Source organism: Muscardinus avellanarius, assembly GCF_963383645.1.
Source record: "Muscardinus avellanarius genome assembly, chromosome: 10".
Taxonomy (NCBI): Eukaryota; Metazoa; Chordata; class Mammalia; order Rodentia; family Gliridae; genus Muscardinus; species Muscardinus avellanarius.
In genome coordinates, this window is record NC_137796.1 from 82,217,228 (window position 1) to 82,243,647 (window position 26,420).

The 26,420-nt window shown below is 57.1% G+C and overlaps 1 protein-coding gene across 1 annotated transcript in view; it reads left to right on the top strand.

Moving 5' to 3' along the window:
- Window positions 1-22,564, top strand: part of ELN (elastin) — a gene marked incomplete at both ends in the record, with an annotated part of 29,704 nt that extends 7,140 nt beyond the window's left edge. The window contains 34 exons of the mRNA XM_080704206.1: window positions 475-507; window positions 2,543-2,572; window positions 3,633-3,668; window positions 3,995-4,087; window positions 4,301-4,423; window positions 4,504-4,572; window positions 5,264-5,311; window positions 6,165-6,236; window positions 6,799-6,828; window positions 7,254-7,325; window positions 7,934-7,975; window positions 8,465-8,509; window positions 8,814-8,864; window positions 10,314-10,427; window positions 10,512-10,571; window positions 11,160-11,285; window positions 12,465-12,518; window positions 13,025-13,141; window positions 13,349-13,390; window positions 13,717-13,827; window positions 14,459-14,519; window positions 15,438-15,565; window positions 15,653-15,712; window positions 16,220-16,378; window positions 17,008-17,046; window positions 18,318-18,407; window positions 18,495-18,569; window positions 18,669-18,812; window positions 19,499-19,537; window positions 19,723-19,773; window positions 20,133-20,177; window positions 20,675-20,704; window positions 21,328-21,378; window positions 22,521-22,564. Coding sequence (XP_080560332.1) covers window positions 475-507; window positions 2,543-2,572; window positions 3,633-3,668; window positions 3,995-4,087; window positions 4,301-4,423; window positions 4,504-4,572; window positions 5,264-5,311; window positions 6,165-6,236; window positions 6,799-6,828; window positions 7,254-7,325; window positions 7,934-7,975; window positions 8,465-8,509; window positions 8,814-8,864; window positions 10,314-10,427; window positions 10,512-10,571; window positions 11,160-11,285; window positions 12,465-12,518; window positions 13,025-13,141; window positions 13,349-13,390; window positions 13,717-13,827; window positions 14,459-14,519; window positions 15,438-15,565; window positions 15,653-15,712; window positions 16,220-16,378; window positions 17,008-17,046; window positions 18,318-18,407; window positions 18,495-18,569; window positions 18,669-18,812; window positions 19,499-19,537; window positions 19,723-19,773; window positions 20,133-20,177; window positions 20,675-20,704; window positions 21,328-21,378; window positions 22,521-22,564 — 2,384 coding nt within the window. The remainder of the gene's footprint in view (window positions 1-474; window positions 508-2,542; window positions 2,573-3,632; window positions 3,669-3,994; window positions 4,088-4,300; window positions 4,424-4,503; window positions 4,573-5,263; window positions 5,312-6,164; window positions 6,237-6,798; window positions 6,829-7,253; window positions 7,326-7,933; window positions 7,976-8,464; window positions 8,510-8,813; window positions 8,865-10,313; window positions 10,428-10,511; window positions 10,572-11,159; window positions 11,286-12,464; window positions 12,519-13,024; window positions 13,142-13,348; window positions 13,391-13,716; window positions 13,828-14,458; window positions 14,520-15,437; window positions 15,566-15,652; window positions 15,713-16,219; window positions 16,379-17,007; window positions 17,047-18,317; window positions 18,408-18,494; window positions 18,570-18,668; window positions 18,813-19,498; window positions 19,538-19,722; window positions 19,774-20,132; window positions 20,178-20,674; window positions 20,705-21,327; window positions 21,379-22,520) is intronic.
- Window positions 22,565-26,420: the final 3,856 nt, after the last annotated feature.

Consider the following 26,420-nt stretch of genomic DNA (forward strand, 5'->3'; position numbering starts at 1 on the left):
GAGCAAGAGGATCGCAGGTTCCAGGCAGGCCTTAGCAGTTTAGCGAGGCCCTCAGCAACTCAGTGAGACCCTGTTTCCAAATAAAATAAAAAATAGATCTGGGAGTATAGCCCGGAGGTAGAAAGCCTCTGGGTTCCACCCCCAGTACCGCCAAAAATAAATAAATAAATAAATAAATAATCAAAAGGGCTTAAGACATAGCTTAGAATTAGAATGCCCCTGGATTCAATACCCAGTACAAATATGTATATTTGTACTGCCAAGCTCTCTGGGTACATATCCTCATTCCCTTTGGCAGAAAGAGCTCAGAGAGTGTAAACCACAAATCCAGGCTAGAATCGGGCTCCCAGCGGCTCTGTGTCCTGGGGGAGGACCTGCCCTGACAGTACCTGGGGTGAGAGACCCCACACCACCCCTACTTTGCCTGAGCCAGGGTCAGGGCTCCCCATTTATCACTGTCTCTTTTCTTTGTAGCGTTGGGGCCTGGAGGCAAACCACCAAAGCCAGGTAAGACTCAACCAGGTGAGGCCTGGCCAGGTAACACCAGGAGGCCTCCGAGCGCTGAGAGGAGGCAGAGGGGTAGGAGAAGGAAGGCCCACTGAGCAGCGAGCCAGGCAACGAAGCCACAGCAGGATGGGGGGAAGGAGGAGTGGACAGGCTAGGGCCAGGCCCCAGTGTCCTCCCTCTGTGGGGTGCCCAGCTCAATCCTGCAAGTCCCCACGCACGCAACTTCCCAGAGACTGCCCCCTGCACAGGGCCTTAGCAACAGCCCGGGTGCTGGAGACAAAGTAAAGAAAGAGGATCCCTGTGGCCACCAAGTCTATAAAACAGCACTCTGGGACCCAGAGCCCCAGGCTCCACCTGTGTGGCCTTCTGATCCTCAATCCCAGACCAAGACTATATAATCCAGGGCCAAGATCCCAACAACCCTGACCTTGGCACCAGACTGAGCCCTTATCCGGAAATCAGAGAGAGCTAGTCCCAGGCTGAACTCTGACCCTAGACCAAGCCCTGAGTTTAATCTCTGACCCTGACCCAGGTGCTCAAGCAAAGCTCCCTGCCTGATCCCAGCCACTTCCAACTGTGCCCACACCGAGGAGTTTCCCAATAAGAAGGTGTTGTGATCTGTCCCAGCCTCTCCCACAGGGCTCAGATCCGCCACCAGGGGCCACTCTCAGCTCTAGGGAACCGCTCCCAGGCCGGAGGGAAGGCGGGGCTCTCCGGGAAACACTGATGGATGAGCAGCAGGTGGAAGAGATGGTGTCTGTCCAGAAATGTGCCCCCCCAACTGGTGTGAGACGCTCCACATGTGGCCTCGGCCCCCACCCTGCACCCTGCTGCCCTGGAGCTGAAGCCCCAGGCTCCAGGACATTGTTTGGATGTCCAACAGCTCTTACGAAATCCTGACAGTCACGATCCAAGTGCAAATGAATCTGCACGACCCAGATTCCCCTTCGCTGAAAGCCCATCTGGGCTGTGAAACTCCAGGGCTGGGGCCAGCAAGAGAGGCAGGGTATCTGGAGTTCGTAGGGAGACCTTGGGGCTCACTGCTATTCCCCGACAGAACTTGCATCCTGTCTTCCAGGAGGCATAAGGCTCTTAGCAGGGTCTTTGAAGGTGGAGAGGATGCAGCAAGAGCTAGAGGAGCAATGATACTGGAGGTGGGGCTCTGCCTAGCACGAGAGACCCAGGTTGGAGGCCTTGGCTGCAAAGACAGAAGCTTCCCACGGGCAGCAGTGGAATAGTGGAATCATTACTGGTTCCCATTAAATAATGGGGGGAAGCCTGAGACAACTGCGTACAGAGTCCCCTGGTAGATGAGAGCTGAAGTGAAGCTTTTGTTAGTGAAAGACTTAGGTTAGAGTTCCAAAAGGACATCTAGCTCAAGGCAAGTGAATAGACCGAAAGGAAAGTCAGGACAGAGCCTCTGGATGAAGAGGGCACTGTCCAAAGGCAGGGGCCGGACTCCGTGACATCTTTCATCCTCAGGATTCAGGGCTACAAAGGTCTTGGCAGAGCCACCGTGGCTCTCCCCCGAGGAAGCTCCCCACATCCGGGCCGAGGGATGTCCGGGCCTGCCCAGGCAGGACAGGATGGGTCACAGGCAGCTCATGTCAGGCCTAGGAACAATTAATCCCTTGGCGACAGAGGGCCATTGGCCTGGCAACTGCTCTCCTGCGTGGGTGCAGCGGGCCTGGCCGGCCCCACCCTACTGCCGCTCTCGGCGGGGGATCAGGCAGTCGGGAGCCTGCGGAATCCACACCCCCAAGGGATCACCAGATGGAGACCAGCCGCCCATCGCCCATCATGAGGGGCGTGGGCAGGACAGGCAGGGGTTGGGGAGCACTGCAGGGCATCCCAGCAGGCTGCACACACCAGGTACTCTCTGGAAAACGGAGGCTCAGAGAGGTACAGTGACTTGCTCATACACACACAGAGTTCTGAGTCTAGAACTTTCTGACTCCAGAAAGAAAGAGGGTTGGACTGGCAGGGCGCTGGGCTCTCCGTGGCGGTCAGCTCCTCCCCTTCTCTCCCTCTCCAGGTGCTGGGCTCCTGGGGACATTTGGAGCAGGTGAGTGTGAAGGAAGAGGGACAAACTGGTGTGGGGCTGGTGATGCTGGAGAGCAGCCCTGGGAGGAGAGCCATCGGGTTGGGACCGTGGGAAAGGACAGAGGGGCGTCCGCCACCTGCTCCGACCTCTTCCCACTTCCTCTCCAATCTCATCTTTTCCTCCCATTCCCTCTTGGACAGGAAAGGTCTGAATGTGTCCCCTGCCCTCTGGGAGCTCAGGAAATAGGCCTGGCTCCAGAGAAGCCTCTGCCAGAGCCGGGAAGGGGCAGGGAATGATGCCATGGCAGCGAGAGACCCACCCCACAGAGGGGCTGACTGAGACTCCAAAGCCCAGGCCACATCAGTAGGAAATGAGTGGGAGGGATGAGAGACCACATGGAGGAGAGCCGACAGACCCCTCCAGGGCTCAGCAGGCTGTGTTTGGGTCCCCAGAGAGGGCTCATCCCTAGGGCTCAGGACCCTGATAGCCAGGACTTGGTGCTTGCAAAAGAGATCCTCCAGAAACTGGAAACAAACCCGACGGTTGTGAACTCCAACCTGATTGCCCATGTCCTGGCCAAGGCCTGGAATGTCACCCGGCAGGGAGCAATTGGGCCCAGATGTGAGACAGAGAGCTCAGAGGGACCAGGACTGTGAGGCAGGTTGCATGTAAGGACAGGCAGGTGATGGGGGACAGAGGGGATTCCAGACCTGGCTGGAGGGGAGAGATGCCTACAAGTAGCAGAGAGGCCTGGGGTGCAGGCCATCTGCGCAGCTACATCTGTCTCCAAAACCTCTGCTGCATCCTGCTGGCCTCCTAGGAGGCACAGGCCAGGCCCGGCTTCTGCACAATGGTGTCTACGTGCACATAGTAGTTGGCCTCTAAACAATGGCTACTACTTTATCAGGATTTCCCCACAGTATCAAAGGCTTAGGGACCAGCCTGGGGACCTGAGTGGCCACATGCTAGTGACAGCACTGCTAGGGTCTTGCCCCTAGTCCACGAGAACCTTCTCACCCTGGGCCTAGGGACGGTGCCCGCACATCAGCCTATCCTCATTTGCCCTATCTCTTCCCTGCAGGTCCTGGAGGGCTCGCAGGCGGCGGCCCTGGGGCAGGTTAGTGTGACACTCAAGCAAGATGCTTCTCTGGGGCTAATCCCTGAGCCCAACCCGGGCCATCTGTCTTAGACAAAGGACAGGCCGAGTACAGGCCAGATATTGTCCTGGGTACTGCCCCCAAATTGCTGGGCAGGGCAGGAGGAAACCCCAACTGGATGCTGGGTAAAGTTCTAATGTAGCAATGAGGGCTGATTGGAAGGAGCCCTGGGGCCTCAGGATCGATTTACCAGGGGGCTCAGCTCTGGAGGTGGGTGGGAGTTCAACCCAAAAGATCCATGCAGATCGGTCAGGCTCACAGACCTCACCCCTGTCCTTCCCCGCAGGGCTTGGGGCTTTTCCTGCAGGCGCCTACCCAGGAGCTCTGGTGCCAGGAGGAGCAGCTGGCGCTGCTGCAGCCTATAAAGCTGCCAAGGCTGGTGAGTGGGCTCCTTGGGACAGGCCCTCAACTCAGGCTTCCCTGGCCTCTCCAGTTTGCAAAGAACCAGATCCTCTGACTCCAGACTGCTGAGGCTTGGGGAGGAAGCTAGGTGTGCCCATTCTCAGAGTGGGCTGGTGGAGTCTCGACGTGCAACCCAGGGCCCTCCTGCCTCCCCACCGTTCCTTGACTGGTCCCTTGCCTCACCCTGCAGGTGCCGGACTTGGTGGCGTTGGCGGCGTCGGCGGTGTTGGCGGTGTTGGCGGCGTCGGCGGCGTTGGTGGTGTTGGCGGTGTTGGTGGTATTGGCGGAGTCGGTGGCTTAGGAGTATCTACAGGTATGCTGGCCACGCCTGAGTCCCCTCGGGGAAGCCGGCAGACCCTGTGGAGCCAACTCTGATACGGTCCTCTCTGTCAGGTGCGGCGGTGCCACAGGCCGGAGCAGGAGTTGGAGTCGGAGCTGGAGGGAAGCCTGGGAAAGTGCCGGGTCAGTGCAGAAGCCCTGGGACTGGAGGGCAGAGGTCAGGGAGGGGCAGAGGCCAGGGAGGACTAGAGTCCCCTACACCACACTGGGGAAGGAGGGGCAGTGCCTGGCCACAGCGGAACCAGAGGAAATCTCCAGGCCAGCAGCCTGGGACCAATTGTGTGCAGAGTGGGGCAGAGGGAACTGGCTGCCTTCCAGACCCTCTCCTACAAGTTTGGAGTAGAAAGATACCTCAGAGACGAGCCCCATGTGGGGTAACTGAAGAGGAAACTGAGGCTCATAATGGAGAATCAGAGTGGAAGGACCTGCTGCTGGTCCCACAGAGCTGGGGTGACTTCTCCTGATGCCCCATCTGGTGCTCATTCCACTGCACCAAGCCCTTTAGGAAGTAACTTCAGGTTAAACAAAAGGCTGCCTGAGTCCACACAGCAGGGAGGGGACATCTGGAAGCCCTTAGCTGGAGGTGGGCTAGCCCAGCATGTAAACAGGCTCCAGGAGATGGAGACAGAGATAAACCCCTGCATGGAAGGGTTAGCAGATGACTTCTGAGCCTCGGAGGAGGGTCAAGCCACCCCACAGGCATTGGGGGTGCTGGTCCCGGACCCCTGGAGCTGCCTGGTGGGATGACCTGGGAGGAGTCCCTGCAGGCTGAGCTGCCTGCCACTCATAGTTCCTCCTCCTTCTTTGGTTCCAGGTGTGGGGCTACCAGGTGTATATCCAGGTGGAGTGCTCCCAGGCACAGGTGAGGACAAGAGAAAGGAGTGAATACTTCTAGGAAGAAAGCAGCCCCTCTGGGCCTCCCTGCACCCCTCCCCCTAAGAAGAGGCCACCAGATACCTTGGGTCCTGGCCAGGGGCTGTTTCCCTAGGTGTCAGAGCTCAGGCCAATGGATACAGATCCTTGGCACCAAAGATCAGCTTCCCCTGGCCCCACCCAAGCCCTGACCCCAGATCCAAACCCTGTCACAGTCTGAGGCAGGTCCCTGAAGACAGACTGGGTCCCCCATATAGCCAGCTGTTTCTCAAATGCTGTGAGTCACCAGGGACCCGCCCAGTGAGTGTGAACCTGCAGAAGACCCCTAAAAGCTGCCCCCTCATCCTTTCCCTACCAAAGCCTGCCACCTCAGCCAACATGTGACCTCCTGAAATCCCCCAAAAGCCCAGACTTGGCTGCTCTGTGGGATTTGCTGATGGAGTAGCCCTGTTCTCGCTCCAGGCAGAGGCAGCCCAGCCCCAGGCAGGATAGATGGCAGATGGGTTCCGGCCAGAGTGAGGTGGCTTCTCCATAGACACACTTCCTGCTGGCTGTAGCTCTCATTGCCTGCAATCCAGAGGGCAGTCAGGACGGGCTTGTGGCCATCCCGATTACAAATGAGGCCCACTGAGGCATGAGCTCACATGGCTGGGAAGTAGGATTAAAACTCAGATCTTGGGCCAGACAAGAAAGGAAAGTCCCCACCACATAGGTCCCTTCTCTGCCCACCCATGAGTCACGCCCGTCACTGAAGGCACTGAAGGAAATCAGTGGGGGAGCCGGGCGGGGAGGGGGCTGTCATGGCATCTGTCCCTACTGTCATGCTCTTCTTTGCCCCTCAGGAGCCCGGTTCCCTGGTGTGGGGGTGCTCCCCGGGGTTCCCACTGGAACAGGAGTCAAGGCCAAGACCCCAGGTATGTGGCCAGCTGGGCCTGGGCCCAGGGTGGGACTCTGTGGGTCCCTCTGGCCTGGGCTGTAGGGCAGGACTGGAGCCCCCAAGGTGTGCACTTCTACCCTAACCCCCTGTTGGCCAGGAAGGCAGCATGCTGCTCAGAAATCCCAGATTGTAGCTGGGCATGGTAGTACACACCTGTTATCTCAGGACTTGAGAGCCTGAGGCAGGGGTATCACAAGTTCAAAACCAGCCTCAGCAACTGAGTGAGGCCCTCAGCAACTGAGAGAGACACTGTTTCAAAATTAAAAATTAAAAATAGGACTGAGGATGTAGCTCAGAGATAGAATGCCCCTGGGTTCAATCCCTAGAGAGGAAAGAAAGAAGAAAGAAAGAGAGAAAGAGAGGAAGGAAGGAAGAGAGGGAGGGAGGGAGGAAGGAAGGGAGGAATGCAATCTCAGATTGCATTCGAGTGCAGTGCAAGGTCCGTGGTCTCCCAGCTTGCTGCCTGGCCCATGGTACCTCTGTGCCCTGTGCCCAAGTTGCCATGGTGATAGCAGCAGTGCCACTCTTTGTCCTTGCAGGTGGAGGCGGAGCTTTCGGCGGAATTCCAGGTGAGGCAAGGCTGTCCTCCCAGCCCAGTGGGGGGGCCCAGCAGGGGGCATCCAGGCAGGAGCACCTGCCCTGGGAGGGACTGGGCATCGGGATCCCACGCAGGCTTACCCGAAGGCCCTCACACTGCCTGCTCCAGACCTTGAGCTGGCTTCAGTACAAACAGGCACCAATCACAGACCTGCACCCCAAACCCCGTCTTGTGTACAGCCCAAAAGAGCCCAGGAGGCTATAGAACCCCCCCTCCCCGTGTTGGGAGGAGAGTCTTTACAGCTGCCTGGAGGAAGCAGCCTGTCAGGAAGTACTTCCAGGCAGGACAGCTCCCAGGCACAGCGATGAACTCATTCTGTCTGAGCAGAAAGTGGTGCATCAGGCAGAGGGCTTAGAGGGACCTAAGGGCCCTGACTGGCTGCCTTTGATCCTGCAGGGGTTGGGCCCTTTGGGGGCCAGCAGCCTGGAGTCCCACTGGGGTACCCTATCAAAGCACCCAAGCTGCCAGGTAAGTCAGAGGAGGCTTCAGAAAGAGAAAGGACTTGCTGGGCCTCTCTGCTGGGGATTGCGGGGAGAGACATTCTGAGGGGAGGGGCTGGCTATTGAAGCTACTGGCAGTCACCAGTCTAAAAAGAACAGGAAGTCAGTCCACAGGCGTCAGACACATGTGCACACACACATTTGCACACAGTCACACATACACACTCACATGCACAGAGACCCACAGCCATGATGGGAAGTTGTTCCTGTTGACAGTGAAGAAACCCAATGCACTGGAAAAACCCTCTGATATGGAGCCACCCACAGGCCACCCCTACCTCTGCAATCATCCAGACATCATCCAGACATGGCAGGCTTCCCTGCAAGGGGGAACATGAAAATGATGCTCGATCCCAGGGCCACGGCGTGGCCTGAACTTGCAGTAGGCTGGTGTCCTGTCTGGCCTAGAGAAAGGGTGTCCTCTCCCTCCTCCACCCAGGGGCTCTGCTCTCCTGAGCCCCTGTGAGCAGCTACGGGCCCTTGGGGGAAGGAGTGTCGGCGCCTGTGGGGAGGTCTGTCCCCCATGCGGGTGGCAGCCGTGGGGCAGCTCTCGAGCCCTTGCTTCCCTCTCCTTAGGTGGCTATGGACTGCCTTATACCAACGGGAAACTGCCCTATGGTAAGTGAGGCCTCCCAGACTTACGGGCTTCCAGCTCTTCCCAGCTCCAGGAGCCTGGCAAGGGGGCTGTGGCCCCAGCCCTGAGCTAGGAATTCACCTAACTGGGCTCTGGGAGAGCTGGGTTGTGGGAATGGGGTTCCCCAAAAGAGAACATGAAATTTGTACTCAGCCTGGTTCTCCAGCCTGGCTCTCTCACTTATCATGAGACCTCAGGAGAGACATTTTTCTTCTTTGAGCCTCAGTGTTTTCCTCTGCAAAATGGGGATATATAATATAATGAGGTTTTGTATGTATATATTTAATATATAATGGAATATATACTGTTTAATATATAATGTAATGAGCTTGCATTTGTTTTCTCTCTGGCAAGGGCTAATGTGAGGAGATTTGGGGAAACAGGGCCAAGCAGGGGAAGGGGGGGGGGCATAGCAGTGGCGAAGTCTGCCCCGGTGACCGCCCTGTCTCTCCTCTCAGGCTATGGGCCCGGAGGAGTGGCCGGTGCTGGAGGCAAAGCTGGCTACCCGACAGGGACAGGTAAGAAAAGCTTCCTCTTCCAACAAAGGGGCCCCCAGATCACCCTGGCCACAGAGCTCTGGGGCTGGCCAGGCTCCCTCCAAAAAGCAGAACAGCCTGCCCCGCATCCAGACCCTAGTTTGAACCCAGAGGCGGGTGGTGGAGTGGAGAGGGCAGCTCAGTAGCCTCTGCCTGCTGTGGAGCCCCCATCCTCACCCCAGGTCAATGGGAAGGTTGCCCTGCAGCTAGAAACTGAGGGGCTCTGGAGATACCAAAGCATGGTTTTCAGAGTCCTCCTCCCCTTCTGTATCTTCCCCTCTCCCAGGGGTTGGCCCCCAGGCAGCAGCTGCAGCAGCGGCTAAGGCAGCAAAATATGGTAAGTACCTCTGGGGTCTTCAACCAGCCCTCAGCCCCCCAATGCTCTCCATCCTCTAACTGCTGAGAGCTACCCCACAGGCAACTGGAGGGGTGGCCTCTATGCCCCCATAATTCATCCAGCTTTTTCAGACCACCCATCTATCTCTCCATCCCTCCATGCATCCCTCCAGCCCATCCATCCACCCTTTTCTCCCTCTGTCCATTTTTTCTGCTACCCATTCTTCCTTATCCATCCTTCCCCCATTCATCCTTCACTCTACCCATCCATCCCTCACTTCATCCATCCTCATCCATCCATCCACCTCCAACTAACCCTCCTTTGCCATCCCCATCCCTCCATCCTTCCTCACCAGCCTCTCTCCATCCCTCCTGCCCCTCTCCTCCCTTCTTCCATCTACCCCTCTGTCCCTCCACTGGCCCACCTCAGAGATGGGGGCCGGAATAGCTCTGCTGGAAGAGGTAGACACCATTGTGGGGGTTGAACTGAGAAGATGGAAGCATTATCTCTACTTGGGGAAAATTAGGGAGGCCTCCCATAGGGAAAATGACACTTGATTCAGGCCTTAAAATATAGGTGGGGTTTGCTGTGCAGTTAAAACAGGAAGGAGAAGCTGAGCAGAAGGGATGTGTGCCATGGTGGTTAGGAGGATAATTTTAGGTGGTACCTATAAAAGCATTTAAAATTTTTAATAGTTATGCATCAATTTAATATGCAGCATAAAATTTTAACACGCTCCTCCAGCCCGTGATCCCATGGCCAGCATCACTGCAGATGTGGTATAGCTATCCCGTGCCCATGCAGAGGACAGAGTGGGCATTTCTCTTGGTGCCTAATAAACCCTCAGCTCAGGGACACATGACTGCAGCCGGAGTCCTGCTCTGGCCCCCGCCCCAAGGGAGCTCTTCCTATTTATAGGTTAGGGCAAAAGACATTTCCCATCAGCCCTGGGGAGGGGGACAGGAATGTGGGGGAGAAGCTGGGGCCTCCCCACAGGCACCACAGGCCTCCCCACAGGCACCCCACGCCCCAGGTTGGCTGGGATGTGGAGCCAGAAAGTGGGGCGGTGAGGGGCTGCCAGAGCCAGGCGGCCAGGCACTTGGATTAGGAACTTGGCCGAGCCTTCGGAACACAGGGAGAGGAAGCCTTGAACATTCCTTCGGGGGCCCCCCTGGCCCAGGGAGCGGCCGCTTGTGGTTTCTCAGTATGTGGCAGTGATTAGAGTTGGATTTGTCTGAAAACATCCAACTCCCTTAATGAGTGTGTTGAAATGGACACTTTAGGGGTGAGTCAAGGAACAGTGGGTAGGGGCCTCCCAAGCAGGCCCAGCCAGAGACACCGGGCCTCGTTTCGTTCCCCCAGGGGCCTGTGCTGGTGAAAAGCCAGCATCCTGGTGGCTTTCCCGCCCAGCCTCAGGAGGGGCCCCTGGCCCTGTCCTTGTCCCAGCAGGTGCTGGCGGGGCTGGAGTCATCCCTGGCGCTGGCGGAGCCGGAGTCATCCCTGGCATCGGTGGGGGCGGCATTCCTGGGATCGGAGGCATTCCTGGGATCGGAGGCATCGCAGGTAGTGTGGGTTCCAGCTGGGGGCAGAGGTGTCCTTGAGCAGGCCACAGGCAAAGGACCTCACCTTTGGTGGCTGTCTTTCCAGGGGCTGGGACTCCTGCGGCTGCAGCTGCTGCGAAGGCGGCTGCTAAGGCTGCCAAGTATGGTAAGCTCCCCCAGGGACCTGCCCTGCCTCTGCATGGGCCCTGGGCACGCCAATCCTTGGAGGCTGGAGGGACGTTGCCTCTGTCCTCCTGGGAGCCTCCTTCCCCTCCCCCAAACAGGCATGGTCACGCCTCAGTGAATGTGCCCATTGTGGACACTGCCTAGAATACCATTTCTTGGTCCTAAATTCAGTCCCCAGTACCAAAAAGAAAAAAAATCAATCAATCAATCAATCAATCAATCATGCTAGGGCTGAGGATGTAGCTCATTGGTAGAGCTCTTGACTAGCATACACAAGGCCCTGAGATCAATTCCTAGCACTGCCAACAACAACAATAATAATAATCATCATCATCATCATCATATTCTTCCCAGCCACAGACCCAAGCCCCGCAGGCTCTTCAGGGCCCCTCCGAGTCCCTCCCTCTCTCTCTGATGAGCTGGATCCATGCAGAGCAAATGCTAACCCTCCTGCTCATGATCCTACATCTAGAACTGACTCTCACCCCATATGTTCTCTAGACCCCTGCCCGGGGGCCTCAGAGGTTCCCACAAGGATCAGGCCAGAACAATCCTTTTCCTTCCACAGGAGCTGCTGGGGGCTTAGTACCTGGTGGACCAGGAGTTAGGGTCCCAGGTGTTGGGATCCCAGGTGTTGGGGGCCCAGGTGTCGGTATCCCAGGTGTTGGGGGCCCAGGCATTGTGGGTGGACCAGGTAAGCTGGATTTTGTATGTGTGTGCGCATGTGTGTCTGTGTGTAAGAGGCAAATACATAGATCATTGCCAAGACTTCTGAGTGCTCCCTGACCCTCACTCATCTGTCCACACCCCAGCCTCATCCTCTCATCCTTCCTCCCTTGAGCTAGAATGACCTCCTAATTAGTTACCACCAGCATTATCTTCTTTAATTTACCTTCTGGCTATCATTGTACTCCCAGAGGCAAGAACCATATCTTTTTCATCTCTATATTTCTAACCCTTAGCTGAGAAAATGCTCAGTAAATGGTGGATGGATGGATGGATGGATGGATGGATGGATGGATGGATGGATGGGTGGATGGGCAACTGGTTACAGAAGTGGCCACATAGATGATCAGGGCAAATTGACGGATGAGGGAGGGGGTGGGTAGATGGAGGGGCAGATACAAGAATAGATAGATGACAGATAACAGGTAAGATTAGATAGATGATGATAGGTAGATAGAAAAAAGGTAGATGGAAAAGATGAATAGGTAGGTGGAAAGACAGAAGGATAGGCAGGCAGGGGACTAGATAAGTGGCTAGAAAGATGAATAGATGAGCATTTGGGAGGCTGAGATCAGAGGATCATGGTTCACAGACAACCTCAGCTACTTAGTGAGGCCCTCCACAACTTAGTGAGACCCTGTATCAAAATAAAGAATAAAAAATAGGGCTGGGGGTGTAGCTTGGAGGTCAAATGCTCCTGGGTTTCATCCCTAGACCTGCAAAAAAATAAAAATAAAAGATGAATGGACGGATGGATGGGTGGATGGGTGGATGGATGGATGGACGGACAGATGGATAAATAGATGGGTGGGGTGGGTTGAAGATGGTCAGGTAATTGCAAGGTGGATGGCTAAAGATGGTTACATGAATGGATAGACAGGCAGGTGTGGGAGTAAATGGATGAATGGGTGCATGGATGGACAGAGAATTAGGTGGCTGGTCAAGTGGACTGAGGTCCAAGGACAGACAGACAAATAGACAGGCATAGAAGCGGTATGGCCGATGAGTGGATGGGTGAGCAACTCTGTCTTGACTCTGTAGTTAGAAATAAGATGAACCAACGGACAGGGGATGGACAGAGGGATGGGTACTGAGCATTCCTGCTCCATTCTCTCCTGAGTGTTTATGTCCCCCTTGGCCTCTCCAGGGGCTGTGTCACCTGCCGCCGCCGCTAAAGCCGCCGCTAAAGCAGCCAAATATGGTGAGTGCCCTGCCCCACCCAGGCTGGCCTCTACTTGCCAGATTCTCATCTACTTCCCTGAGGCCACAGAGAAAGTCTGCAACAGACACGGGCCTTGGACCTGGTGGGCCCCAGGATAGTGTCTCCCCCAATTGTCTCCTACCATAAAGCCATAGGGCTAAGTGGTTAGAGAGATGTAGAGTGACAACCCAGGGGACGGCGTCCCTGACCCTCCCGGCCCTAACCAGGGCCCTCTCAGAGGAGCCCAGGCCTGACTGGGGATAAGCCTTCCCTCAGGCTTCTCAACAAAGAGAACCTTCCCCAAGTGCTCAGAGAAGATAGGAATCAGGAAAGGCTGAGGCTTCGTGGAGGCTGATGGGGGCTGGAGCATCCGTTTCCTGTACTTGTGGGGCCAGATTTGGGGAAAGCATGTGTACATCTTCTTTTCCAGTCAGCAGTGTGCCCCCAGAGCCCTCCCAGCCTCTCTCTCCGAGGCCTCTTCCCACCGAGCTCTCTCCCCTCTGCAGGGGCCAGAGCTGGAGTCGGCGTCGGAGGCATCCCCACCTATGGGGTTGGCGCCGGAGGCTTTCCTGGCTATGGTGTCGGAGCTGGAGTAGGAGGTGTTCCTGGAGCTGGCATTTCCCGTGAGCCTTAGTTCCATCTGAGAAACTGGGGGGGGGGGGGGGCGCTTCCCTTCGCCAGCCCTGCAAGGGCAGTGGGAGGTGTGGACTGTGCTCTGGTTGGAACAGGGACAGAGCGGGGTTGTCTTTCAGGACAGAGAGCTCAAAGCCTGCCCAGGTCAGGTCCAGGCAGGATCTCTAAGAGTTTCTTCTTTTCTCCTTTCCTTGTAGCTGCAGCCCAGGCAGCTGCTGCCGCTAAAGCTGCCAAGTATGGTGAGTGGCCCCGTCTTGTCTTCCCCCAGCCCTGCTCTTCCATGGGCTCCAAGCTCAGGGTAGTTTTTTTTTTTTTTTTTTTTTTTTTATGAGGGCTGAGTGACCTCATACTCAGGCCTCCAGGGCTGAGATGGCCTGGGCAAGCTTGCAAGTCCACAATCCCTGTCCCCCTAAGCCACTCAACCCTTCTGCCCTTCTCAAGTGCCCACCATTAGGCTTACTGCCTCCTGCTTCCCACCCCACCCCAAAATAGCAAGTCACAGGTGCCCGGCAGCCATGCTGTTCTCCCCCAGGAGATGGGCACTGGACTCTCTTCTCTCCTCCAGGTGCTGGAGGAGCTGGAGCCCTGGGAGGGCTGGTGCCAGGAGCGGTACCTGGTGCGGTCCCAGGTGCAGTGCCAGGTGCGGTCCCAGGTGCAGTGCCAGGTGCAGTACCAGGTGCGGTACCAGGTGCGGTACCAGGTGTACCGGGTGTTGGAGGAGTGCCAGGTGAGCTGTGGCCCTCCACACAGAGACAGAGGGGCCCTGGGGCTGATAGGGAGCGACGGCATCATTTTACAGATGGGAAGACTGAGCCTGGGGGTGGGGAGGAAGAAATCCAGTATCCTCTATGGTAATCAGGACGGAAGAGCCCTCTTTGGGGGCCCTAGTTGCTGATCCCTGGCAAGGTCCCTCCATGCCGAGGGAGCTGGGAAATGTCAGCAGTGTTGGAAGAAGAACCAGCTCTGCCCAGAGCAGGATTGTTTCTTTCTGGTTCCTTAGAACAGAGGACCTGATAGCTTTGGGCTTGCTGGGCTCTTTCTCCTCCACCAGTCAGAGGCCAGAGGGTTAAGTGGCCATGACATTTGGTGACACCCTTCCTTGATTGTTTTCTCATCAGAAGATTTCTCTTCTGCATTCCTTCATTTTGGAACAAAATTCCCCTCTGTTTCCTTAAGAAAAAGCTAGTTCTGGGGATATGGCTCAGTGGTAGAGCACTTGCCTACCATGCAAGAGGCACTGGGTTTGGTATTTAAAAAAAACAAGGTGCTAGGGATTGCTCCCCCATCCCTTCTCTTCTCTCACCCAGGAGCAGGGACCCCCGCAGCTGCAGCCGCCAAAGCAGCCGCCAAAGCTGCCCAATATGGTAAGTGGCCCCCCACTGCCCCGACTCTTGTCCCAGAGCACATGCCCTGCTCAGAGATCTGTCCTGTTCTGGGGGTTGGGGGTTCCCAACAGACTCAGCCTATCTGGGCCCCTTTAAGGGTGTGGCTGACATTTCTGATTGGGGGTCACGGGAAGTCGAGGCCCTGGTGAGCCCTCCAGGACCAGCTCACCACCCTCCATCTTGGTAGCCCCAGTTCTTCCAAAGCCTAGTCCCTCTGGCCCTTGTGCTGTGCTTCTGCCCCACCCCTCGAGCAGCCACGCTCCCTGACAAAGGCTCCCATCTTGAGCTCCACTGTGGCAGCCATAAGCACGCGCACACACACACACACACACACACACACACACGCGCACACACATGACGTCATCCCCACATGTGGAGCCCAGGGCTAGGTCAGGCCCTAGGCTGGGAGGGGCCTTGACCTTAGCGACCTGAGGGCAGTAAGTTTCACATTAGACTCTCTAGGGCTCATTAGGCCAGAGGACATTTTAAGCACTGTCCTCCAAACTCACATACATAACCATCTTAGAAAGTTGATATCACCGTTCCCATCTTCCGGATGTGTCGACGGAGGCTCCCTCAGCTTCAGTCACACAGATCACGGTGGCTGGGCCAGGCTTTAAACCCAGATCTGCCTGCCTGGCAGAGCTTCCTTTATACAACCTCAGACACAGCACTCTCGCATGTCTAAGGGGTCCTTGTTCCTCATAAGCTCAGTAACACCCAAACTGTACATGCCTCATACTAGGGAGGAGGAAGCTGAGGCCCATGGAGGGCAAGTAACTGACCCAGGGTCACACGGCAAGTGTGCAGCAGGGCTGGGAGGGGCAGCGGCGGCTCCTGACTCCCAGCCCAGTGCCCCTCTCATCTGCCTCTGTCTTGCCGGCTCAGTTCTTGGTTACAGATTAGCTACTCTTGTTCTTGCAGGGTTAGGTCCCGGTGTTGGTGGTGTTGGCAGGGTTGGTGGGCTTCCTGGTGGTGTCGGCCCTGGTGTTGTTCCTGGAACCGGCCTTGGCCCTGGTGGTATTGCAGGTGAGTGGCATGAATAAGCAGGTCTGGGGGTCCCCTGAAGCTTCCATGGGTATGGTCCCTAAACCCTCTCTCTCTTTCTTCCTCCAGGAGCAGGGACTCCAGCTGCAGCCAAATCTGCTGCTAAAGCAGCAGCCAAAGCCCAGTACCGTGAGTGTCCCAAGCGCCTCTCCCCTCTCCCCACTGTGCCCAGGCTCTGCCCCAGCTGCCCAGCCTGAGCTGGGCCCTCAGCCTCTCTGCCCACCCACCTGCAGCATCGTCAGGCTCCCACAGCAGCAGGCAGAGGGCTGCTTTCAAACACATGCCCTCAGCCAGACGGAGACCTGGGTTCAAGTCCCATGCCCCAGAGTAGCTGAGTGACCTCTGAGGCGCTTCGTGCTCTGTGTCATGTGTGGGCATCATCAGCACCTCCTGAATGTAGACAGCTGCACAGAGAATTAATTTATCCAAGAAGGAAGAGCAGAAAGCGAAGCAGGAAAGGAAGTGGGGTGCACAGCATATCGTCCGGAGTACCAGAGTAAGGACAGATGAAGGAGGCAGGCCCGGAGATGAGACCGAAGCCCAGGGAGGAGGCAGCTGCTCAGGGAAGGGCCCTGATACCTCCAGCGGGCCATGCTTGCGGCCTGCTCCACCTCCCCACTGCCCACCTCTCTGCAGGGGCTGCTGCTGGGCTTGGTGCCGGGGTTCCCGGATTCGGAGCTGGTGCTGGGGTTCCCGGATTTGGAGCTGGTGCTGGGGTTCCCGGATTTGGAGCTGGTGCTGGGGTTCCAGGATTTGGAGCTGGTGCTGGGGTTCCTGGATTTGGAGCTGGTGCAGGTGCAGGTAAGGAGGTTTCTAGGATCTAGGCAGAAGCTGCCTCTACCCCCGAGCTCAGAGAAAGGAGACCCTTCTTCCTCCCAGCATCCCTCAGCACCAGAGGTGCATAATAAACCCTCCCTCAGGTTTTCCAGAGAAGTCAGAGGCAACTGGGGTGACAGCTGGGGGAGGGGCGAGCCAGGCAAAGGACTGGAGGCTGGCAGGAGTGGTGACAGGGGTCTTGAATGAGAAAAGCCCACCTGCCACTCAGGAAAGAAGGGTGGAGGTCCCCAGAGTCAGTGGGCGTCGGCAGGCTGGCCTGACCCCCCATCCTGCAATGCCCCATGGCAAGGGGTCCACTAGTTCTTCACCAGCCTCAGGCAGGCCACACTGTGTCTGGAGGGAACAGGAGGAGACAGAGAGAAGAAAGAGACACCGCGTAGCAGTCAAGCACCCTCAGGTCAGATTGGAGGCAGCATGGTTAGGTACCAGAGCCCCATGTCTGGCAGGATGAACCCCCAGCTGGGTTGCCACAGCTTTAGGGCCTCAAGTAAGCAACACAGGGTGAGGGAGCCAGGGATGGGCTCCCCGAGGAGGCAGCAGATCCCCAGCACAGAGCCCAGCGGCCAACCTCTCTGCTTTTTCCCCAGTACCCGGCTCCCTGGCCGCAGCTAAAGCAGCCAAATACGGTGAGTGCAACCCCATACCTCCATGGTTCCCATGCCACCCCACCTCCATGGGTCCCACCACGCCCCACCGGCCTTGACCACGGGGCTGGGACAGGCAGGGTGGAAAGACACTGTTTCTAGGACACATTCCTGACAGCTACCGCTCTGGCCCCGGCTCACTAAATCCCTATAGCGCCTCCGACCCCTGAGACAACAAAATCAGCCATCACATTCCCACCCTGAGGTGCAACTAAGGCCCCTCTGGTCTTACGGCTTCATGGCCCTGGGTGCAGGTAGGCTTTGGCTAGAGCGGAGGAGTGGGTGTTCCTCCTCCAGCACCCCGTCCCCCTCCCTTCCTGCCTGCCAGCATGACTGCGCCCGCCATGGGCCAGCCTTGAGGACGTGGCAGTCCTGCAGGCCTCTCCACTTGGCACCCGGGCAGCCCCGCCTGGCCAGACTCAGGCTGTCCGTGGCCCCTGCATTCCTGGCCTCCTGGGAGCCAGGCAAGGGGCCTCCGCCGGGGATCTGCCAACTGGCTCTGGTCGGTCTACTTCGGGGCCAGTTTCCACTTCGGAAAATCCCAGCTTCCTCAGCCCCACTGCCAGCGCCCCCCACACCCCCGCAGGGAAGCCACGGCCTCCTGTCTTAGTCCTCACTGGCTGCTCAGCCGGCCTTAGTCCACGTGCATTGCCAGGGAAACAAAGCGGTGTCGAGTAGCAGAGCAGCTAAGGACTCCAATGGCTCCTGCCCTGTTCCCTGCCCAGGAAGCCTTGGGCACATGGCTTAACCTCTGCTCACCCTCCGCTTGCTCAACTGTAAAGTGGGGCGGTAGCCTCGACGTTCCTGTTGCAACGCCCCTGAAACTGTGTTCTCTGGAGGTCAGCTGTGCTAGTAGCTCTGCAGTGCACGAGGATCGGACATTTACAGTGTCCTGCCCTCCGTCACCCAGGAGAGCAGAGTATCAGCATTCCCTGCAAGGAAATGGCGATCCTGGGGCTCAGGTGACAAGTGGAGAAGCCAAGATTCAAACCAGATTCCAACCCAGCACCTGAGACAAGTGGCCCACCCTCGCAGCCACCAGTTACTCTGCCTGCGGCTCCTGGCACTGGCCCTCGCCCAGTACCAAGGACAGAGCCAGGACTCCACCCAGGCTTTTAGGAAGAGGCTTCCTAGCCAGTGCTCCTCCCTCTGGGTTACAGGGCCTCTGCCACCTTCCTGCTTGCCATGCGTCCCTGGGGCAGGGTGACCCATCCGCTAGAAGTGGGGACTGATCTCCCATCCTCTCTCAACAGGAGCAGGGGGGCCTGGGGCCCTCGGAGGCGCCGGGGGCTTAGGAGGGCCTGGGGCTCTCGGGGGAGCAGGTGTCCCAGGTGGTGTGGCAGGTGAGGTGCAACCCTGGGATGGGATAGGCGGAGAGAGAGACAGAGACCCATGGACAGCCCTTCCCTGAGCTCCCTCTGTGTCCCCAGGAGCCGGACCTGCTGTCGCCGCTGCTGCTGCCAAAGCTGCTGCCAAAGCCGCCCAATATGGTAAGCACTGGCTGGGTAGAAGGGGCCTCTGACCGGCGTCCTAGGGTCAGAGCCCCTGACCTGTCTCCTTCTCTGGACAGTGGGTTTAATTTGTGACTCTCTCCACCGGCTTAGGGGGAGCAGGAGGGCTCGGAGCAGGAGGGCTCGGAGCCGGAGGGCTCGGAGCAGGAGGGCTTGGAGCCGGAGGGCTCGGAGCAGGAGGCCTGGGGGTTGGAGGGCTCGGAGCCGGAGGAGCCATCCCAGGTGCTGGCGGCTTGGGTAAGGAGTACATGAGTGTGTGGCATGTCTGTACATTCGAGTGTTAGAGAGATGAAGCCTTTCTTTCCCACCCTGTATACCAGCCTGGCCCTTCCAAGCAGAGGAGGAAGAACCAGCAGGGCTTAGGACAGGACCAGGGAGGGGGCAGGGCACCTGGGCATGGCTGTGTAAAATGAGAGATTATCCGAAATCAAGACCCATTTTATTTCCCATGGCATTCTGCAAAGGTTTCTTAGTAGGGTGCATATAGTCCCTTTAGAGGTGCTTTATAAATCGTAGCTTGAGCACACACCCTTGCGCGAACCTTCCCCTCTGCCCCTACCTCCACGCCCTCTTGACACCATAAAGAGGAATTCTTGGCCTTGGCTGTCAGGCCCATCTTCCAGACAAGAAAACCAAAGGCTGGAGAGAAATTCCTTTCCCAAACTCTCCGCCATCATGGCGGGCCTTTGTTGACACTTCCCTCCCTTTCGGGTGGTCATAGGGTCCCCCTGCCTACTCTGTCCTACAAGACTCTTCCTGTGTGCTCCACAAGACTGGACACACAATAGAGTCTTAATCAAGGCTATTGAAAGGCTAGATGGTAAAGGAGGGGCTGGGGAATGTAGAGGTGGTTGGGAGCAGGTGGTGGGAAGTGGTGACCAGGAGGCAGCATTCCTCAGCCACCCTGTGCCTCTTCTCTCCAGGTGTGTCCCCAGCCGCAGCTGCTAAAGCAGCCAAATACGGTGAGTTGCCCCTCCATGGCCCCCATCGAGGCCCATCCCCAGGTCCCCCCACCCTAGCTCAGGTCTCCATCCTGCTCACAGTACCCCTGAGGGTCTTGTCAGGAACAGCCCTAGCCCAGAACCAGAGGGGGTGTGAGGGTGCCTACACCTGCGCCCTGTCCTGACCCCTGGTGCTCTCTCCTCAGGTGCTGCTGGCCTTGGGGGTGTCCTAGGAGCCAGGCCATTCCCGGGCGGAGGTAGGGCCAGCTCTTCTGTGTAATCAGTCCTCAGGGCTGCTCCTGTCTGGCTAACAGCGGGGGCTCCTAAAGCCTGTGTCCACACCCAGACCCAAGGCCAGGGGTGGGCAGGGCACTCTGGGATGGGAGACCCCTGAAACAAAAGGGCAGGCCTCGAGGTCGGGACAGCACCCTCTGAGCTCAGAGCCCAAGCCATGGGTGCCACACCAGGATGCTAGGTGGGGATGAGTTTAGCTGGGAAAGCCACCCTGGCTGCTGAGCGGCTGTAGGGAGGAGGTGGTCCCAGACAGAGAGGCTTGGGTGACGAGGCCAGAACAGGGCCTGCCCCTACCCACCACCACCCCAAATCTCCCCTGCAGGAGTGGCAGCAAGACCTGGCTTCGGACTGTCTCCCATTTTCCCAGGTACACCCAGGCGCCCGGCCCCCAGGCCCTGTCCCCAGCTCCATCCACCGGGTCCTCCTTCCTCCCCTCTACCCCTTCCTGAGAGGGGCTGAGCCGGTATCCAGGGGTGGACCCCCAAACCTCAGGTCCCAGGAGGCCAGCCCCAAGCTGACACAAGCCTCACCCCCACCCCATTCTGTCTCCTTAGTCTCCTTCCTTTCCAAGGACGGGAACTTCAGCTTTTCTGAAGCTTATGCCATGCCTCTCAGGGTTCCTGGGGGACAGATAGCTCCCCCACTGTGTTCTGCAAGAGAGGAACTAAGGTCCCAGAGTGCCAAGGACTGCTCCAAGGTCACCCCGTGAGGCTAGCAGAGTCCAGGACTCCTGTGACCCAAGCCCAGAACCAGGCCCCTCCCCACGCACCCTGTGCCAGCCTCAGGCTGGGCCCTCGCTGTCAGGGAGGGAATAGGATCCCCCAGACGTGGGCACACTCACAGCACCTCTCCTTGCCTTTGCAGGTGGTGGTGCTGGGGGCCTGGGAGTTGGTGGTGAGTCTGAAATAGAAAGCATCTCATGTCAAGGGGGAGAGGGCCCTGCACTGCTACGGGGTAGAGGTGGGAGAGAGTCCTGTGGAGGGACTGGCCCCTGTGGCCGTGGCCCTGGGCTGGTCCTCTCGTATGAGTGGGGCTGGAGGGAACAGAGGAGTCACAGAAGCCAAAAGTCTACCGTGCCATGGTGGGAATAAGAACCATGGCCCCTGATTGCTGGGGCTCCCAGCCTGGCACCTGCGTGGGCACTGGTACTGAGACAGGGAGCAGGGTCACCCTGGGGCTTGGGGTTGAACTGGAGAGATTGACAAGTTCCCCTAAGAAGGGAGAAGAGCAAGTAGGCGGCAGCGGAGGGGCAGCCTGGAGCATCACACGGGCAGGCTGAGGCTAGACAACCTGTGGGTTCTGACCGGGGCGGCCTGGGGCTCTGGGCCATTGACGGGCCTCTGTGGCTTGGGCTCTGGGTGAGAGGGCCATGGCTGGACCTGAGAGGCCTGGCAATGGCAGGCTGGGGCCCCAAAGCTTTTGGAACCCCCTAAGACAGGAGAGGCTGAGCACAGGGTGGGGGTGCTGGGAGAGGCAGGAAAGCCTGGCCCACTTCACAGTCCTATCCTTCCCTACAGGAAAACCCCCCAAGTCCTATGGAGGGGCCCTGGGAGCCCTGGGATACCAAGGTAAGTGTAGACTCGGCCGCTGGAAAAGGCAGGCGAGCAAGGGGCAGAAGCCAAGGCCAAGGACAGAGACCGCGAGGCTGGGCCCAAAGAGGGGTGGCTCATTTGCATGAGGCCCAAGATAGAGTGTGGAGACTGGGGGTCTAGATTCCTCCCTCCCATCTCCTCTGACTCCAACACAGATATTCAGAGCTGGGTGCAGGCCCAGGCCCTGCCATGTGTCCCCAAGCTCCCTGGCTGCTGCCCACCCCACCTGCAGGGAGGCAGAGAGAGGAGCAGGGGAAGAGAATGGGTGGGACAGGCAGAGCCCTCGCTCCAGGCAAACGCAAGGGGGGGAGGCAGGGAGGACGGAGGCCACTAGCTGGACTTGAGCCGCTCTTCGCTCGAAGATGCAGACACGCCCTTAGAGGTCCGTGGGACCCCCGGGTCTCCTGATGCCTCAGCAGTCCTGCCCCTGTGGATTTCCTCCCAACCCCCTCTCCCTCCTATGACACAGACCAGACAACTGAGGCCAGAGGTGGGCAGGACAGGGACAAGCACAGACTGACCCTTCCCAGTAGGCCAGGTCTTTATCAGGCCTCAGCAGATGCTTGTGGCCCAATCAAAGCACTAGCAGAACACCCAAGATTGGGTGAGAGCTTGGGAGACAGACACCTAGCCCGGCCTGGGCCTGCCCTCCCCGCCCCATCTACTCGCTGCCACCAGGTGGCAGTGATGAGCCACACGCGCCTGGAGCAGGGTCAGCACTCCACTGGACTCCGAAATTAGTTTGCCAATCAGATTCTCCCTGGGAGTGGCAGGTCCACTTCCAGCTCAGCCACTGCTGATGTAAATAAGACCCCGCGGACAGCAGGGACTTCCTCTTCACTCAGTCTCGTGGAGGCTGCTCTGAGCCCTGTCCTAAAAGGCTGCCCAGAAGTAGTGGACTCGGAGCATGGACCCTTTCCAGATGAGCTCCTTCCCTCTCTGAGCCTCGACCCCTCTTCCTTCCCACCTGCCCCAAGGGACTTTGTTCAATGCTCAGGATGTGTCCCAGTTTCTCTTGAATTCTCAGAGCCTCTGTTCGAGGTAGTCAGAGCGGGTAGGGGGCTTAAAAACCAACCCAGAGGGGCCAAATTGACCAGCGGGTGTGCCTCCCTGCCCAGGTGGGGCCTGCCTGGGGAAATCTTGTGGCCGGAAGAGAAAGTGAGCTTCCGGGACCCCGACTCACGACCTCATCAACGTTGGTGCTACTGCTCGGTGGAGAATGTAAACCCTCTGTGACCCCACCCCATCCCCCAGCCCCCACCTGGGAGGGGACCGCAGGCCAGCGGCCTTGAAAATCCACAGGATGAGGAAGCCAGAGAACCGGTGGCCACGCGCCCCGACTTCAGAGACCGGGGTGGGTGGGCTCGGCCCGCTGCCCCATCCCTTCCCACCCAGGAGCTCCCCCCGACACAGTCTCCATCTCCAGGGGAAATTGGTGCTACTGCTGGTGCTTTTGCCTTCCTGGGGGGAGGGAGGAGGGAAGGGCAGCCCCTGGGGGAACCCCCACCCCCAGGGCTCCTCTAAAGATGGTGCCGATGCTTCGTGGGCAGTCCCACCTCCCCCTGCCCATCAGGACCCAACCCTGGCTGCGGTCCAGTTGGTACCCAAGCACATCAAGCCTCAAAGCTGGATTCGGTCACACCGTCCCTCCCCTCCTTGGGTCCACTCAGCCCCCCTTTTCCCCACCAATGGCTGTTCCCCACATCTCGGGTGCCTTTGGAATCAGAAGGCCCCTCCCCCACACTGGGATGAGCTCCCTTGTTCTTGTGGAATTCATCTGCCCATCCGTCCATCTGTTCACCCATCTATCCTCAGTCGACTGCCTGGCGTCACTAGCTGGCTGGGCACCTCCCCCCATCGACCTGGTTAACCCACCCTGGTGGCCCGTGCCCTGCCTCCACCCCACCACACCCCCCCGACGCTGGCCCAGGTGTGAGGGGCTGTGAGGCTGGGGCGACGGAACTCTCACCCCAGCCTGGGTCTCCCCACACTCAGTACTGTATCCCCCGTCCCTCCCTCAAGCCACTGTACTACAGAGCATGCCCTGCCCCGGCCCGCCCGTCTCTTTGTGTCTCGCTGTGATAGATCAATAAATATTTTATTTTTTGTCCTGGATATTTGGGGATTATGTTTGATTGTTGATGTTCTTCTTTGGGTTTTATTGTTGAGGTTAATTGAAAAAAATTTTTTTTCTGATTTGGGGAACTGTATTCCCAGGAGAAAATTCATTTTAATCACACATCTTTTTTTTTAAATATGAAAAGAGGATTACCTGCTTCAGAAAAGACTAATAAATCAAAACCTTTTAAAGGAAAGTGTCTTGGCTCCTTGTGTGTGTGTGTGTGTGTGTGTGTGTGTGTGTGTGTGTGTGTTCATCTGCCTTCAACTCCTGGCCCAGTGGAGAATAGGGCTCAGGTAGGGGGAAATTTGAACTTTCCAAGGTGTGCTGAGGAGGCTGCTAATCCAAAATGCCTGCCACTGGCTTCTAGAGCACCCATCTTTCTCCAAGCTGGGATTGTCCTTCAATCCTGAAAGCCATTCAATAGCCAAATATGGTGGCACACACCTATAATCTCAGTTCTTGGGAGGCTGAGATAGGAGGATCCCAGGTTTGAGGCCAGCCTCGTCAACTTAGTGAGACTTTCAAAACCCTAGCAAGACCCTTTTTTTTTTTTTAATTGTTTTAAAAAGGCTCACCGATCCTGCTGCATCTTCCCTGCAGTTCTCCGGCAGGACGAATCCCAGAGCACGGGTCCTCATGGGAGGCCTCCAAAAGCTGCAAGGGCTGGCAGAAAAAATAAAGCTGACCCTTCTGTCTAGAACAAACTCTTGACCTTGGTGAACAGTCGTGTAAAGACGGGGAGATGAGCCAGGCATGGTGGTGCACACCTGTAATCCCAGTAATCCAGGAGGATCGTAGCCTCAAGCAACTTATGAGACCCTCAACAACTTAAGAAAATCCTAAATAAAAATATAAAATAAGGCTGGGGGTATAGTTTGGAGAGAATGCCCCTGGATTCAATCCCCAGTAACACACACACACACACACACACACACACACACACACACACACACACTGCAAGCTGAGCACTCAGAAGGTGGCGGAGGGTCACCTCCCTCCCTCCATAACAGTCCTCTCTAAGTAGACCCCCTTCACACAAGACCACGGAAGGCGCCGCTCCACCTCTTTATAAAGAGTAAGAAATTACATCCGGCAGGCAGTAGGGGGAGGCTCTTACCATCTTAAGGTGACCCATTCCCAGAACCCATCCTCTGCCCCTGGGAACCCCAAATCTTTGGGGCCCACCAAGCCTGCATACCCTCCTCCAACCACATTGTGAGTACCAGATTCTAGAATTCTCTCCCCAAACCACTGAGCCCACTTCTAGGACTCACATGGCCCCATGTCACGTCCATCCTGTGGGTGCCACTTCCAAGCAAGAAGGGTGGCCCGGAGCCGTCTGTCGGGCATGTGGATGGAGCCGACCCTGCAGGCTGGGTAGCGTGCATCTGCATGCAGGGACCCTCACAGTACCAGAAGGAGCCGGCACAGAAGGAAAAGGCAGGCTGTGCTCAGGGAGAGAATTCCAGGCAGACGGCGATGTACCAGACAAAGAAGAGAGTGGAGAGGAGAGTCAGGCCTTCCGGGCAGGGGCAGGGCAGCCAGAGAGCCTGGAGAGGGGGGTCAGAACTGAGGAAGCAGAGGAGGAGTCAGAGGGCCATGAGGTTTATGGAAACCCAATAAGAAGGGGGCCATCCATGGTCATGGCCCAGTGAGGATGACCCAGCTTGCCCAGGAGTGTGACAAAGTATCCAGTCACCCTTCCATTCACTTCCTTATCCAACAAAAAATATCCTTTGCTGGTATTATGATTAGATATAGAATAACTCCTGAAGAGCTCATGCGTTGATGTTTAGAGCTGATGTAATCAACTCATTAAAGTTGTAATCTCATTAGAGATAAATCGATTATAATGGGTTCACTCCTTCCGGCTGTGGTGGCAAATGCTTGTAATCCCAGTACTTGGGAGACTGGTTCCATCCCCAGTATAATACATAACAATAACAACAACAACAACAACAACAACAACAGATTTACTGTGTGGTAACCTGGGGATGTGGGGTGTGGCTAGAGGAAGTGGGTCCCAAGACGGATACCCCTCTTCCTCACTTTCCCATCTCAGTAAAGTCCTCATCTCAGTTAGTGGCAGCTCAGCTCTTCCAGCAGTTCAGGCTTGCGACCCTGGGGCCATCTCCAGCCTGGTCCTCTTTTACTCTCTGCAGCAGGTTCACCAGCAAACTCTGCAGTATGACCTTCAGAATACATTGACAGTTCACCCACTTCTCCCCACCTGGCCCACCAGCATCTCTTGCCTGCATACCAAAAATATCTCTGCTTCTCTCCCTGGCTCTCCTTCAGCCTTCTCTGCACCCAGCAGCCAAAATAATTCTTTCAAAATATAAGTCAGTGTGCAGCATCCACCTGCTAAACCCTGCAGGGGCTCCCATCTCGCCCAGGGCTCAAGCCAGAAGTGATTCAATGGCCAAGGAGCCCCTCCCTGAGTTGCACTGACAGTCCTGCCCACACACCCTGCTGCCTGACCCCTCGCCATGCCCTCCCGCCACCTGGGACCCTACTTCACCTTAAATGCACCAGATCACCCCACTGCCAGCCCCTGCTCCTGCTGTCTCTCCATCCCAGAATGTCTTCCTTCTGTCGTCAGTGTTCCTGGCTCCCTCACCTGCTCCAGGATTTGACTTATATCTTTCCTTTTAGCCAGGCGTGGTGGCACACGCCTGTAATCCCAATACTTGGGAGGCTGAGACAGGAGGATCGCAGGTTCACAGCCAGCCTCAGCAGATTAGCAAGGCCCTTAGCAACTTAGTGAGATCCTGTTTTCAAATAAAACATAAAATTAGGGCTGGGGTGTAACTCAGAGGTAGAATGCCCCTGGGTTCTATCCTCAGTACAACATACACACACAGTCACTTCAGAGGGTCCTTCCCTAACCCTTTTT